This window comes from Onychomys torridus, chromosome 3, assembly GCF_903995425.1.
Source record: "Onychomys torridus chromosome 3, mOncTor1.1, whole genome shotgun sequence".
NCBI lineage: Eukaryota > Metazoa > Chordata > Mammalia > Rodentia > Cricetidae > Onychomys > Onychomys torridus.
In genome coordinates this window covers 11,901,718-11,917,536 of record NC_050445.1, presented here as the reverse complement: position 1 = coordinate 11,917,536, position 15,819 = coordinate 11,901,718, and the positions used below count along the sequence as shown (strand labels likewise).

The 15,819-nt window shown below is 45.0% G+C and overlaps 1 protein-coding gene across 1 annotated transcript in view; it reads right to left on the bottom strand.

The window, feature by feature from the left end:
- The window catches only part of Chn2 (chimerin 2), a 267,743-nt gene that overhangs the window by 125,980 nt on the left and 125,944 nt on the right, over positions 1 to 15,819 (bottom strand). The window contains exon 2 of the mRNA XM_036181787.1: positions 4,490 to 4,528. Within this exon, the coding sequence (XP_036037680.1) occupies positions 4,490 to 4,528 (39 nt within the window). The remainder of the gene's footprint in view (positions 1 to 4,489; positions 4,529 to 15,819) is intronic.

Below are 15,819 nucleotides of genomic sequence, written 5' to 3'. Positions count from 1 at the left end.
GTCTTCTTATTTTCACAGAAAAACTTCACAGGTGGGAACAGGTTATTGGTGCCATGGGTGACTTCCTGGTCCCAACCTCACCTCCAGCTACCATGTGAAGGCTTTGCCTTGCTAACAAAATGTTATCTTAAAATTTATTGCTTGGTCAATGGCACCATGGCAACCCAAAGACAAGGCCTGTGGGGCCCCAAAGCAGGGAGCCAGGTAACTGTGTACATAAGCAAGACCCAGGAGAGTTGACAAATTGCACGCAGGCTACTTTTATGACTCACAGACTGGAATAGGATCAAAGAGTAACTATGGTCATATTCCTGTCAGGTGGTTGGGCTGTGGCCATTCTACAAGGGTGGAGATTCCAAGCTCCTACTTAGAAAAAGAGGCACAAGTTCCCAGTGCCTGACCCCCGACTGGTGAGAGGCTCCTGGGAGAGCTGTCAGCCCTAGCATCTGCTGCCTAGCTAGCTTTTGGTCTCTTACAAAGGAAAACCTCAGAATGTTCTCGAGATGATTGGCATCTGAATCTGCCAGCTCCAGGCCCACATTTCACACAGTTCTGGCTTACCATTCAAATGTGGTTGTCTTACTATTTTAAGTGAATTCAAAAGTGGTTATTCTTTTAGGCCCTTAGCTCCAACACTTTCTCTAGGACTTTGCCCAAGCTTTGGGGGTTGGTCTTAATAGTTGAGCTACAGATGTATGATGTTTAGAGCTAAGATTATCCCATGGACATAGCGAAGTAAGTGATAGTGTTTGTCTTTAAGAAAACGGAAAGTCTTCTTATCCCATGGGAAGCGGTGAGAGTAGAGATTTAGGGCCATCATATGACACTGGGGTTCCATGAGTCAAGTCCCGGTCTTAGGCATCCTGGTGAGCCCCACAGCTCCCAGAACACTCTCTGACTTAAGAGGGGGCCTTAATATACACTGATTAAGTGAGTGAGTAAATGAAGGAACACTATACCTACACCGCTAGAGAAGACAACTTCTAAAGACCCTTACTGGCAAGTGTCCCAACCTGGTGTTTGTGCTTATCTCCCCAATACCTGTTCATACCCCCACCACCACCACCACAGTGTTTCTCTACATTTTCTGATCATGATTTTTATAGGATTGATTCAGAAGTGGATGCTGATCAGTTTAGAAAAGTTGGCAATTACCAACACCCTGACCACAGAGATGAAGTCAGGCATAGGAAAGTGAGGCCGATGAAGGCTGAAAGTGAATTCTGATGCTTTGCTTGAAGGGTTAATAAATGGATGGTCTCTTTGCCTGTTGTTTTCCCGAAATAGTGCTAATACCCTTGGTGGTGTAGGGTTTGTCTGGGAATGACACAGGAAGAACACGTTACAATGCAGCCATGGAAAAGTGGGACCAAAAAGGAAGACAGGGGAGTGGAAAGGGTCATACCAAAGCCAGTGTCTCCAGTCTTTTTAAAGTCAGTCAGTCTATGTGCCTGACCGGAATAGTCTGTTAATTTGCAACCAAGAACATCACAAGTAACAACAAGACAAAAACAAATTTCTTAAAGTCAATCTGCAGGAGTAGACTAAGCTTTTGTTAGGAATGGCATCACAACTGGGTTCCATGCTTCTTAACAACATCAAGCAAGTGAAAGTAATGGTGAACAAAAGCCGCGGAAAGCACAGATCATTTTTCATATTACAGGTTTGTCTTATTTCTCACTAGCGTACAAGTGGAGGTGGGTGTGGGCCACATGATCTTCATTGTTGAGTTTTAGTATTATCATGAGAAATTCCAGAAGGGATGATGGTTGCTTTAGTGATGATAAGGCTGGGTGTGTGAGCAGTGTTGCCTGATAACAACAAAGCAGGAGGTGGTCCACAGGGCGCCAACACCCCACAAAGAATCCCCTGACCCACAATCACCGAGAACCTCTCTTGTTAGTGATGTTCTGTAGGGCTTTGATCAGTGTGGCTGTGTGACATGTCCTGTGTGTCCTGTGTGACATGTACTCTTCATTTCTGTAAATTCATTCACTTGGGGGCTCTGAATAACGAGTGCCTATTAGTCTGATAAAATAAAGAACTTTGTATATGCCACTAAACTGGTATTAAATATCCCAAACTATGCCTTCTTCAAGTCAGATTTTACGATTCTAGATCCAAAAGTAAAATTTCAGCCTAATAATCTAGGGTAAAATTGATTATGTGGACATGTAATTAGCAATGCTCTTCCTAGCTTTCTTAGGATATAAAAGTGCTTTTAAGAAATAAATTGGGTGGCCGAAGGTCACTTAGAAAAAGAGGAGATGAATTTGAACCAATATCATGTATTTTAGAAAAGCTCCCAGGAGTGGCCTTTGTTCAACAAATATTTATTGCATTGTTAACGTGAGGAAGGCAGTGTGAGATGCCCAGTAACTCAAGGAACACCCCACATCTCTTCTCACGGATATGTTGTTGATTTACTGTCAGAGAACTTCACACTCCATTAGGAAACAAACAAACAAACACATGCAATTACTAAGTCATTAGCACTGCCTTTTCAAATCGAAGCTGGGAAAGCAGAGCCCTAGATTGGAAGGGCCCTTAGAGACCCCCACAGCCCCTGACTTCACAGATGGGAGAACAGACTCCCGCAATAAAGAATGAGGTGGCCCTGCACGGAAAGATGAGGGCCGTATATCTGTGAGGAGAAGGAAGGTGAAGGGTGCTGAGGGTGATGAGATCCATTAGACCAGACAGAGTGACAAAGACCTCAGTACCCAGCACGCTTTTAAAATTTTAAATATGGCGGCATATGTCTTACAAGATAACAGAAAGACACAAAGCACACATGGGGAAGGGGGGGGTGGATTGCACTGTGAGGCAGGGGCTGGTTTATGTATTATGGGAAATTCTTACTCTCAGATTAACATATGGTTCATGTGCACGGTGTATGTGTGCACATGGGTGAGCATAGAGAGAGAGACCAGAGGTCAGTTATCAGTTTATTCGCTGATCACTCTACAGCTTATTTTTTGAGACAGACAGTAAACCTGGAGCTCACTGATGAAGCTAGACTGGCTAGCCAGCAGGCCCTGGGAATCCTCCTGTCTCCACTCTGGTGCTAGGAATTAGAGGCATGTGCAACACTGCTTTTATACAAAGTTCTCAATTCAGGTTCTCTCCTAAGGCCCACAAATGTTCAGTATTATGCACCTCCATATTGTCATAACAAGTATGTGTATGTGTGTATGTATAATGTACATATACCCTCTAATCATTTTATGATAGGAATACATGCTGAGAAATGTTTGTTAGGCAATGTGTGGTTGTGCAAACATCAGAGTATACTAAATACAAACCTACACGGTACAGCCTGGCACACACATGTGCTATATGGCCCATGCTGATAGTATATGTTGTCACAGGCTCAGTCCATTTTTGGTGGAGGTCCCATTATGTGATACATAATGGTAAGCAGACAGACATATACATAGAAAATCTGAGACTTTAATTTTTGAGACAGAGTCTTATTATGTAGACCTGGCTGTTCTAGAATTCACTGTATAGACAAGACTGGCCTATAATGGTCCATTTGGCTTTACCTCCAGAGTGCTAAGATTACAGGTGTACATCACTGTACTCAGTTTATGAGTTGAAACAAGTAGAAAAGAAGTCTTGAATGCTTGCTTACAGGCTAAGAGCTGGCTAGCCTCTGGGCACCTGGACTTTACTTCTGAAGGCCTCCTACCACTTTTGGAGAAGGCTTCGCCCTTTTTGACCTGTGGTTTCCTTATAGATGAGGCAGAGGTAACAGTAGTGCCTAGCTGAGAATCTGAGAGTCAGCAGCTCGGAGCCCAGGGCAGGTCCTCAGTGGACAGCAGCAGCTAGGGCACTATCAATAGTGACAGCAGCACTTAGGATTGCTACCGAGCAGTGAGTCTGCAGGAACACCTGCCCTGGCCATGATGGGCTCCCTCCTGCCACATGTCCTTTCTTCTCCTCACAGAATTCTGGGAGAGACACATGATGCCAAGGAGAGAGAAAGAGAGTCTGAGGTAATGGCCATTGCCTGCTTTCATGACAGGAGCTGCTGGTCAGCCATGATCTATGCTTCTAAAGAGTCACCCCAAGTGGTCAGACAGTCTTCACTTGATGTTCATTTTTCAACAGTTCATGTCAAGTGCTATTACAGCCCTGGAGTGATGAGCAAAGGGCATAACTCATGGAAGTCAACACATTCGCCCTTGCTGACCAAGTGCCCAAAACATGAAAATACGCCCCCAGACTGAAAGTCAGAAGGTCCCCTCCCCTCTGGAGTAGTCCTAACATGGATCACACAGGTCAGGGGTTTTAGAGGTTCTGGCTGGGGACAACTGCAGAGTTACCATCTCTGATAGGTATCTCTCTCCTCAGTGAAAAGAAGAGCTTCGGATCTGGGGGGCTGCTAATGGGACTACCCATGTGCACTCCACCCCAGCAAGGATACTTCAAGAAGGCAGGTGGGTTAAAGACTTGCAGAGATTTTTGTGTCGTTGGTACTCACAGTATGATTTCCATATCGGAGGCTGGTATTCCTCAGCATCTAGAATGAAGAGAGAGATCACGTCAGACTGCATGTCAACCTGCCAGTCCATGTCTTCCCGAGAGGAAAGACAGCCTGTCAGCTGGACTCACATTCCAACCCCAGGGGCCTCTCTACTCATGAACACAATAGTTCCAGACACAGAGGCAGGACGTGCATGGGTAACTGATGGGCCCAACAACAACATCTTTGGATCACTACTGTGATAGAATAAACAGCTTAACAGTTTTCAGAATCCTGTAAATTAAAAAAAAAAAAAGAAAAAGAAAAAAATAAGATTTTAAAGTAATTAACTCAATTGTACTCTCTAGTGATCCTTTCAAAAATATATTTACTCAACTTGGCATAATAAACACATAATTTATCTCATGGTTTCCAGGCAGATCTTTAGTCCATTTATTAAGACTTGAGGGCAGGATACAAAGTGGCAAGCATGCAATATTAGATGTGGAATGTTGGGCAGCCAAAGCCACTGCAGTCCTGAGCTCCTGGGTCTGACGGCAGAGGCCTTGATGGAGCGATGAGGACTGCATTAGCTCCTTGAATTAATGTCAGCATGTGACTTAGCACATTTCCAGAAGCCTCGCAGCAAATGCAAGTGTTGGATGAGAGAGTTACAGGAGAGGATCAAGTTGTGCTTCATCACCCTCAGAAACAGACAAGAGGAGGCCATGGCTGCTCCCTCAGCTCCTGGCCTGGGTGACAGCCCATTCTCCCTTGTGGCCTATGCCCTCACAGCGGTGAGGCCAAGGAAGCCCACACCAGCCTAGACAGCCAGGGCAGGAGAGTTTGCCCCAGGACACATGACGCTCAGAAGGAAGCTTGAGTTTTCTAATTTAGCATCTTTAGGCAAGCAAGACCTGCTGTGTGCTCTTCACTCCCCGGGCCCTGCTGCTCTGTCCTGCCCCTATTCTTGGGCTTCTGTTCTCTAAGGACTTTCCTGATTTGGGAAGGAATTAACATCTGAGAAAGTTTTTCTCCCTGAGAAACAAGTGTGCTATTTATTGATCAATACCAACTCCAAAGTGACAAAATTTCCCCCCAAATCCTACTCAGTTATGCTTGTTTAGATTAAAATTTTATTTTACAATGACTATCCTGTTCCTTTGGCTCATCACCTCAAGGTCTCAAACGTCATTGTGCACCCTTTAGAAGCAGGGGTACATGAGAGAACAGTGCATTGATAGTTTGTATTGTGACCAGACAAACGCTGGCATTAACGCTTTAAACATTTGTTCATATTTACTTATTTTATGTGTATGAATGTTTTACCTGCATGTATGTATGTGCATCACATGTGTGCCTGGTGCCTACAGAGGTCAGAATAGGGTGTCAACCCCCCCTGTTATGGATTATTATCAGCTACCATGTGCATGCTGAGAACTGAACCCAGGATCTCTGCAAGAGTAACCCATACTCTAAATCTCTGAGCCATCTTCCCAGCTTGCTGGCATTAACTCTTAATACCTGTGCCAAAGTAAGAAATAATGTTTCATAATAATGAGCTATTAACCTAAATAGCTGGTTCATTTCATCCTATTTGCCCCATAAATCAATGTTAAATGTTAGCACGAATGTTTATAAAAGACCTTTTAAATCAAACAAACCAACTTGCTGAGTTTACAATAAAATTCTTAACCATCCATCCTATGCCTCGTCACCAGAAAAGCAGGGTCTTATACACTTGGATGTGGATAACATCTCCAAAAATAGTTTTCAATGATAATAAAAATTAATACAGGCAACTGCACACACATATTTGAACAAGCACACACACAACACACACATACACACACATACACACACATACACACACACACACACACACACACACACATACACACACACACACACACACCACATCCACAGATATATATATAGAAATTAAATCCCGGAGACATTACCTAAGACATTATAGGTAGGGAGAAAAAAAAACAATCTACCTGTAACCTCTTATTATTTCAGGTCAGATTATTCTATGAGGTAAGTATAACCTCTAGTCTCAATGTGGTCAAGCTCGTTCAGTTTCTCAGCACTACTTCCTATGGGTTGAAGGAAAGTTCTAAGGTAGAGGAAGTAGCCCCCCTGTGTGGCTACAGTCCTGAGCTCGACTTAGATCTAAGATATTCTTACCTCAGGTCAGTTTAAATTAGACAACCTCGGGGTTGGGGATTTAGTTAGCTCAAGTTGATAGAGCGCTTGCCTAGCAAGTGCAAAAAATTGGACACCTCACTAGGAAGGTCAGTCTTGCCCTCAGAACAACCAAGGATGGCTTTTCATACATCATGGCGGCCCCATTAATTTTCACACAGGCTGCCCTGCAAGCTCTGTGAGTAGTTTTCCTCTGCACTTGCTTCCTGTTGTCAACATGGCTCGGGGATGAAGAAAGCTGCCGGCGGAACTGAGGAGCTCAACAACCCCTGGGCCAGAACCAGTCAACCTCTTCCCTCTGTGTGGGGAACAGGCTTTACTGTGGCCCACTCCATCTGCAGCCTGGCCCCTCTGAGTCCACCTCATGTATCTCCCCATTCCACAGCTCACCCTGCCACACCAGCCTCTGTGTTCTTAGAACAAATAAAGCCTTTCTGAGTGTGTGCCTTTGCTCTGTGGACTGTCCTCATAAACTGCTCACTAATAGGTCTTGACATGGCTCATTTGCTCCATCATGTAGGGCTCAGCCCAAATGTCACCTCCTCAGGGACTTGCCCTTAACCCTGTCACTCTCATATCATGTGGCTTAATTTTCTTCATAGCTTCTGTTACCATAGAGATTATTTATTGATTATTTTTTATGACTGGTTTCACCCCATAATTTGTCAAACTCCATTTAAGCAGGAGCATTGACTCATTCACTTTGGCATTAGCAGCCCTTTAGAAAGGTGCCATCACATAGCAGGCCTTCAGATACAAACCAGAGAGCACTAGTGAGACAATGGTGGGCACAGATGCCTCCCCAAACCTCTAACAAACACACACATGTTAAATACATGAAGACACTTTTGAGACCGGGAGAGGTGATGTATGCCTGTAATCCCAGCACTCCGAGGCAGAGGCTGCTGGAGGTATCTGTGAGTTTCAGGCTGGTCTGCTCTATCTAGTGAGTTCCAGGACAGGCAGAGCTATGCAGTGAGACTCTGTCTAAAGGATCTCTGTGTTTCATGCCACTCTGCCTTCTACAGAGCAGCACTGCTGAGTGGCATGAAACACACAGATCCTTCTGTCTCCTACTCTGAGTGTAAGGGTATCCTGGGGATTCACTAAGAGTGCTTAGGTGATGCTCCCAGGAGAGAACTGTGCTCTGCACAAAGTCCCCCGATGTGGCGGGCTGCTATTACAGTGTCACTGTGATGTCACCCTGTCCCTATTCTTCCCAGGTGGCTCACCGCCACTGTCTTCCGCTCTCTCCACTGCAGCCATTGACTGTCTCCATTTCTTCAAACCTGGAGCCTGTAATTAAGTTCCAGGGCTGTTGTCATGGAAGTTCCCTCTTTCATATAAAAGAATTCAAATTGAGAGGCCATTTGTCATGCTCCAGTGAGCCGACTATAATTACCTTGGCCTTCGAGACACATTTCACAAACCACTATAGTGCACTTCTTGGCAGCCATGGTCATGGGACAGATCACATGATAATTTTAATAAGTCATAACAAATATTTAGTTGCCTCCAACATCACCTCAACTAGCAATAAAGCTATTTGTACCAACTGCTCTGAATATGTCTCCATGATCTATTTCTCTCTTTGATGAAGGACTTCACTCTCGAATCAGCTGATACTTTTCACTTTATCTTTTTTTCTTTCTTTCTCAGGTAAGTTCTCAGGCATCTCATGAAGCTGTTATGTAGCCAAGGATGGCCTTGAACTTCTGGTTCTACTGCTACTGTAGGGATTATAGCTCTTCACTACTGCACTGCATCCATGTGGTGCTGGGGACTGGATCTGTGACCTCCAATATGCTAGATAAGTGCTCTACCCACTTAGCTACATCTTTAGTCCACTTTCCCTTTAAATCGTGGAGTAGGCCATTAAGGTCATTTAGTTCTTCTTCATTACTTGACCAGTGGGTGAAAGGAGACACAGAAATATTAAATGGCTTCCTCAAGGTTATAAAACAAGTAAGAAGCAGAAGCAGGCATTGGTCTTCAGGACCTGGATCTATCATTCATTCTCGTCAGGCAGGCCCCTCATATATATATCTGTGTGTGTGTGTGTGTGTGTGTGTGTGTGTGTGTGTGTGTGTGTGTGTGTTAAGAAAATGACATTATCATATAGCAGATTTGTTTGTTTGATTCTTGTGAGTTTGAAAGAAAAAAATCAGTGCATCTCTTCCCACTGAGTCAAGGTGGGACACTCCTGGAACTATGCATACTCTCCACACCCTGTGGTCCAGGGGACTGCCTCTGGAGGGAGACCATCTAGAGTCAACACCTTACTCTGTCCCTCACTGTGAGACCTCAGGCAGATCATCTAATCTTTCTGGGTCTCAGCTCTTTAACCTATCAAATGAGAGAAAGAATGCTCCCCAACATAAAGCTCTATGACAATGAAAGAGTTCATGTGTATGAAAGAATAATCTTTAAAGAGAAAGCAAGTATGTTTGAGGTCAACAACATATTAGTGAGACTGAAAGAGACACACAAAGGGTAGAATAAAAAGTAAAGGGAGCCAGGGAGATGGATAAAGGGCCATGGGGGTTTGAGTCCAGATTTCTAGAATCCACCTAAAGCTGGATGTGGTAACAAGACAGGAGCCTGAGACAGGAGAATCCCCAGACACTTGAGGCCAATAAGCCTGCCTTATGAAGGGTTGAGCAGCAGGAGACCCCATCTCCAATGCAGTAGGAAGCAAGTCCCAACCAAAGATCGTCCTCTGACTTTCATGGTACAAACATGCTCTCTGTCCCCAACAACACACACACCAAACACACACAAACACAGACAAAGGTTCTAAAAGATAAAAAAAAAAAAAGAAAAAGAAAAGAAAAGAAAAGAAAAAAGGAAAGGGTGGACATGAGATAAACTATGAGAATAAACTAAAATGAAACTCTTTCTATAAAGTAAGTTCTATGCTTAATGCTATCATTAAGGACAGGAAAATATTCCTGCCACATTACTACTCATAAAATTACAAAGCAATCAGTTTATTGTCAAGAGAGGATCTTTCTTTCCTTTTTAGATACCATCCTAGTCTGTAGCCCAGCCTGTCTCAGAACTTAAAGCAACTTTCCTGTCTCAGAGTCCCAGGTGCTAAGATTACAGACATAAGTTACCATCTCTGAGCCTCGTATTTTAGCGCGCGTGTGTGCATGCGTGTGTGTGTGTGTGTGTGTGTGTGTGTGTGTGTGTGTGTGTGTATGTATGTACATGCACATCCATGTGGGCACATGTGTGTGTATAGATGTATGCATGTGCATGTACTGTGGAGACAAAGGTCATCTTTGAGTGTTGTTCCTTTGGTGACATCTGCCTGGCTTAGAGACAGTCTATTGCTGGTCTGGAGCTATTCAAGTAGGTAAGGCTGGTTGAACAGTGAGCTCCAGGGATCCTCCTGTCTCTGCTTCCTCAGAGCAAAGATTGGAAGGATGCGCCACCATCCCTGGCTTTTTTTTTTTTTTTTAGATTTATTTATTTATTATGTATATAACGTCCTGCCTATATGTGTGCTTGCATGCCAGAAGAGGGCACCAGATCTTATTATAGACGGTTGTGAGCCAGTGGTTGATGGAAAGGGAACTCAGGACCTCTGGAAGAACAGCCAAGTGCTCTTAACTACTGAGCCATCTCTCCAGCGTCCCCATCTCTGGCTTTTTAAAAATAATGTGATCTAGGGATCAAACTCAGATCTAACTCAGATCTTCTTGCTTGTTGGCTGGGCTATCACCCCAGGAGTAAACAAATGACAAACAAACAAATAAATACATTCATATTCCGTGAAGCACAATTATTAAAAGGCCATTATACTTGGTATTGAATGGGTAATCCTACTTTTCTCTAATTGCTTACCTGTATCTTGTCATTTTCTCTTTATATTTATATTGTGTATATGAAAATGAAAAGGAATGGAAAATAAATTTGGAGGACTGCTAGGGTTATTTTGTTTGTTTGATTGTTTTTGTTTTTAACGCACTGCCTAAATAAAGCATCACCTTGAAAAAAAGTTGATAGAACAAAACCAATAGAAACAGCTGTTCTTTACCATGGACAGCCTTGGTGCTGATGCAGGAAGAGCAGAGGGGGAGGGGAGGGGAGGGGAGGGGAGGGGAGGGGAGGAGAGGAGAGGGGAGGAGAGGAGAGGAGAGGATACAAGGAGAACTTGGCCTTAGGGAAGCCATACCTGCTGAGCACTTGAGCCTTGAAAAGGTGGCAAAGCCATCATGGTCTTTGGGAAATCAAATTCTGGAATGAGCCCAGGGAAGGCTGTTCTGTATGTGAAGCAGCCTGGGGGACAGTGGGGCTCTTGGAGAGCATGCATGGGACAACATCATCTTTCTAGATGAAGGGAACTCAGAAGTAGTGCACACTTACTGTTGACAACAGGAAATGTAATCATTTTTAAATGTGTCATTTTAAAAGTCTCCTACCTCAGGAAAAATGTGCCATTAATAGATTTGTGTGAGTCTTTATAACTTTTTCTCTGTGACTAGTTACAATAAAAGTACAAAAATGGTCCCATTTTGAATTTTAAAGTTATTTCTCTTTTTTTCTTACTTTTTTTTTTTTTAAAGGCAATGTCTCTTACAAACCTTCCTCCTCTTGCCTCAGCTTCCTAAGTGCTGGGACAGCATCTGTGTGGCACCACACCCAGCAGCTCTGGGTGCTGTCTCATCAGTGGACATTTTTTTTCACATCTGTAAACATGCATCTATGTTTCTTTTCCTTCACTTAACTAAAGCTTGGTCTGGTCTCGGTGCATGAGTTTCCTAAGGCGTAAATTATTTATTAATGCACAATTTCCCAACAATAGGCATTCCAGCTTCTTTAAGCCTTGTGCAGATGGAAACAATGTTTTGACTCAACCTGTGTTGTATTGTTCAAGGGGTGGAACTCAGGTGAGTGAAAGTCTATGTGTTTCTGTTTCAAAGCTCTGTTAAAATATTAAAGAAAAGGTTGTGTAATTGAAAACCTTAGTGATGTGTACAAGAAAGCTGAGCTCCACACAACCCCTAGTCTGGGCTCCCTACACCCCTCCCAGTCTGAACTCCCTACACCCCTCCCCCCCAGTCTGGGCTCCCTACACCCTCCTAGTCCGAGCTCTCTCTAATCCTGCAGTATGAGCTCCCCACACCCCCACAGGCTGGTGACAATCTGTATCTTAATTTGGAATGCTTCTAAGGTTGAACTATAAATTCACAGGTAAGACTATATTTGCAGATCAGCAGATGAAGACAGGAAGCTCTTGCGGAAACATGGCTGTGACCTGATGTGAGAATCCACAAGACCTGAGGGCTTTGTTGGCTGCAGCTGGAAGGCTGTGCAACCCAGGATTTACGGCTCCAGGAATAAGCCATCGTGACAGAATCACCTGAGGAGCAAGTGTAGAGGCATTTGGGGACTGATTAATGTAGAAAAATGAAAGATGGCATATGTTCTACTTGGGTAAGTGACAATCGGAGAGGAACACTGTAAACATCTAGGAGAGCCAGCTTCCTCCGCTTGGCTCAGTGGAGGGTGACAAGAGTAATGGAAACACACAACCAGGCTTTGGAGTCAAAGAGTCACTGGTCCAGAGAATGCCCTAACAAGGAAGTTGGAGGAGACCTACCCCAAAGGTATTTTAGATAAGCCTCTACATTTGCATCAGGGGATTTTCTGGGAAATGGGGGAAGGATAGGTTGGGTTCCCTCTCTGCCATTCCGTCTCTCACAAATGCCAGCCCTCTGCTGCTGTTCTTGATTTATTGATGCACACATTTGCAAATGGGCTGCAGTGGGCTTTTCCCAGGGAAGTTGGGTGAAAACAGGTTTTTCAATTGGTCTTGGAGCAGCCCCACAAGGAGATGACAGTTCAGGATTTGTAGCACGATTAGCTTAATGGGCCCAGAATGGGTTGGGATCCAAATGAAAGCAGACAGCAGGGGTGGGGTCCTGCTTCCGGGTACATTGCAGTGTGTCTACAACAGGACTACCCACACTTCCGAAGGCTTGAGATGTACACAGGGCCACGGTGCAGCCGGAGCCATGGTCTTTTCAGACCCCAGCAGCCAAATTGCTGCAAAACGATGGATGAGAAGCTTTCCAGAGATTTCTTGCTAATACTTCTCACCTGCAGTTTCTCGGCATTGTCTTGAGAAATGAGACCTTCTGCGTATTCTCTTTGAAAATGGTTTGGGGAAGAAACTAGAGGAAGAAATGAAGGCCCGGTGTGCCTCAGCTGTGGGGCTCAGTGGGTTTTTGTTTTGCTTTTTAAAATTTCTCTTGGTATTTTTGCAATTATAATTACACAATTTCCCCCTTCCCTTTATTCTCCCAAACTTTCATACCTACCCCTCCATGCTCTTTCAAATTCATGGCCTCTTATTAACTGTTGTTACATATATAGATTCCTAAATATAAGCTGCTCGGTCTGGGTATAATGTTACTTGTATGCATGTTTTCAGGGCTGACCACTGGTACTGAATAACCAGTCGGTGTGCTCTTCCCCGGGGAAGACCATTTCTCCTGCTCTCAGCCTTCCTCAGTTGCCTGCCGTTCTTTGTGTAGGGCTGAAGCCTCAGGAGCTTTGCCCACCATCCACGTTACACGTCTATTGTTGTCCTGGTTCAGCTCATGTTTAGGCTGTCATGTTGGTGAGATTTTTGGCATTCCTAGAAGACACATTCTCACAGTAAACTCCCTGATCCTCCAGCTCTCCCAATCTTTGCACCTCCTCTTTCACAATGTTCCCAGAGTCTTAGGTTCACCAGTTATTTTGTAGATGTCAATTGGAACTGAGCTCCATCACTCTGAATTTCATTGGCGGTGGTTTTCTGTAATGGTCTCTGTCTGTCTCAGAGACTGATGGAATGAACTTCTCACTTCCAGAAGAGGTAGTAGGACATTTCCCTGTAACTTGCCAGAATTTTCTAGCTCCTCAGGCTGGGCCTGAAGATGAACTATGGAGAGATTGTCCAAAAATAATGAGGTCACAAAGAGCCCTGAACTGGAGTTTGTGGTCACTAGAGGGCACTGGGGCCACATGGTGCTTCTGTCCTGGGCTACTGATGCTGCCTACAGGCATGCTGAGAGTCTTCCATTCAGCAAGTGTTTACTGAGTAAATACCAGAAGCCCAGCTTTGGTTATACCAGCACACAGTGAAGAGGGCTTAGAAAGCTGTGTGAACTGCCTCTGGCTCCTCCTTCTCATCCCATGTGTCTCTCCTCTTTTCTCTTACAGCCACATTGGCCTTTCCTTTGGTCCTTGGATGCATCAAGCTAATACAAGTGCTGTCTGCCTCCAAACTGCCCCATGGCCAGCTCTCTGGAGTCTGGTTCCTCCAGACATTCTTCCCAGGTCATGACTCTTTCCAGTTCCTCCCTAGGCCTTTTCTCTCTTGGGGATTGTGTGGTGTGTGTGTGTGTGTGTGTGTGTGTGTGTGTGTGTGTGCGCGCGTGCGCGCACACGCACATGCTTATAAATGTCTTTGTTTATTTGTTATCCCCTATATTTGATGAACAGTAAGCCTCATTTATCTTGTTCTTTGCTACCTGTGTGACTTTTAGCCTACTGGGTCTCCTTCCTGAGTTTTAGACAAAAATGTCCTACTCAGGTAGGTGGCTGGGTGGTTGGACAGAGCCTACATTTGGACAGTGTGAAGAAGATGCTTCTCCTAGGGCACATGGATTCCAGTTACAGTGTGTGTCCAGGCTAGGTGATTCCCACACTGGGTGTATCTCCCCCTTCCCCTTGTCTCCTGACGGCCACAAATGGTACTATCTGAAATTCCACCATTACTGTATACTAGGATGTAGCAGGCACTCAGTCAAGCACTGGCTTAGTGAAGGACAAAAACTCATGTCATCCGTTCTGTTGTGGAACACAAAGGAGGAGACAGCTGGAACGCGGCAGGAGGATGTGTAAAAAGAATGACAAGAGTAGCACTTTCCAGCTTTTGGAAGGTGGGACTAGCCTGGCTCATTCTGTCCTTTCTTGGGTTTTGGCCAGTCACTGCTGACCTGAGTCACTCTGTCTAGGGCCCTGCAATAGTAGGCATAGGGGAGTATAAGTTAACCACAAGGCTAAATGTCCCAGAGACAAGGAAATAAATATCTTCTGGTACCATAGTGTACTGCACCTGCTTGAAGGGTGGCTCTACTACCTAGACATGGAACACAACAGCCACAAAGATTGCCTTGTGGACCAACATTCTACTGGCCCATGACACACAGATCAAGGTATTGTTCAAGCCAGACAAGACACAAGAGCAGGACTGGCCCCATCTGCTGGTCTAAGGCAGATGCTGGTATTGGGGGGAGGTGTCCCGGAGTGGCTAGAGACTAACTTAGAGAAGTAAACAGGGCTCAGGAAATGGACAGTTAGAAGAGGCTAAGTTCTTGCCTTTGCATGGAACAGAAGGAAGAATGAACAGAGACAATTCAGGACCCAGTGTGTTGGCCGGAAAGATTATTCCAGTGTGGGTGTGAAGCTGGGTTAGAGGGTGAGGGGCAGGGGTAAGGGAAGGTGAGTGGCAGGGAGATCAATCCATCAGGAAGCTGGATCAGTGATGTGAACAACCTGAGCTCCAGCCACATCAGTGGAGATGGAGGACATGGATTTGAGAAAATGGATTTGGCAGATGTTGAGGAGCCAATGAGTAGACTTTAGGATGAGCTTAAGCAGAGAAAGAAGGCATGATGCTGACCCGGTAGAGGAAGGAGAACTGTCTTTGGCCTCAGCAGTAGGATGGAGAGCAAATCATTTGAGAAACAAGCCAGGCTGATGGCAGTGAGTGGCCCTTGCTTTTCACTGTTGGAAAGAGGCAGCATGGGACAGCCAAGTCCAAGTCCTAGAGGTCTGTAGTCCAGAGGAAAGCCTGGGCCTGGGCTTCTCTGAAGGGAAGCCCCACAAACACATGGCAGCTGCAGACGCTGAAGCACAGGACATGACAGGAGACCTCTGAAGAGCCTGGCAAGAATATGGATGAGCAAGGTGTAAGCAGAGACTCAGCTGAGAGCCCAGAGGGGAGAGAAGGCATGGCAAGGCAAGGCCACTCAGAAGGGGAAGTGCAGAGGGAGGGAGGGAGTCAGAGGCTGCTCCCTCAGTGAGAAAGGCAGGACAGGGAGCCAGTACTGCAGCCATAGGAGGTTGTGGGAGGG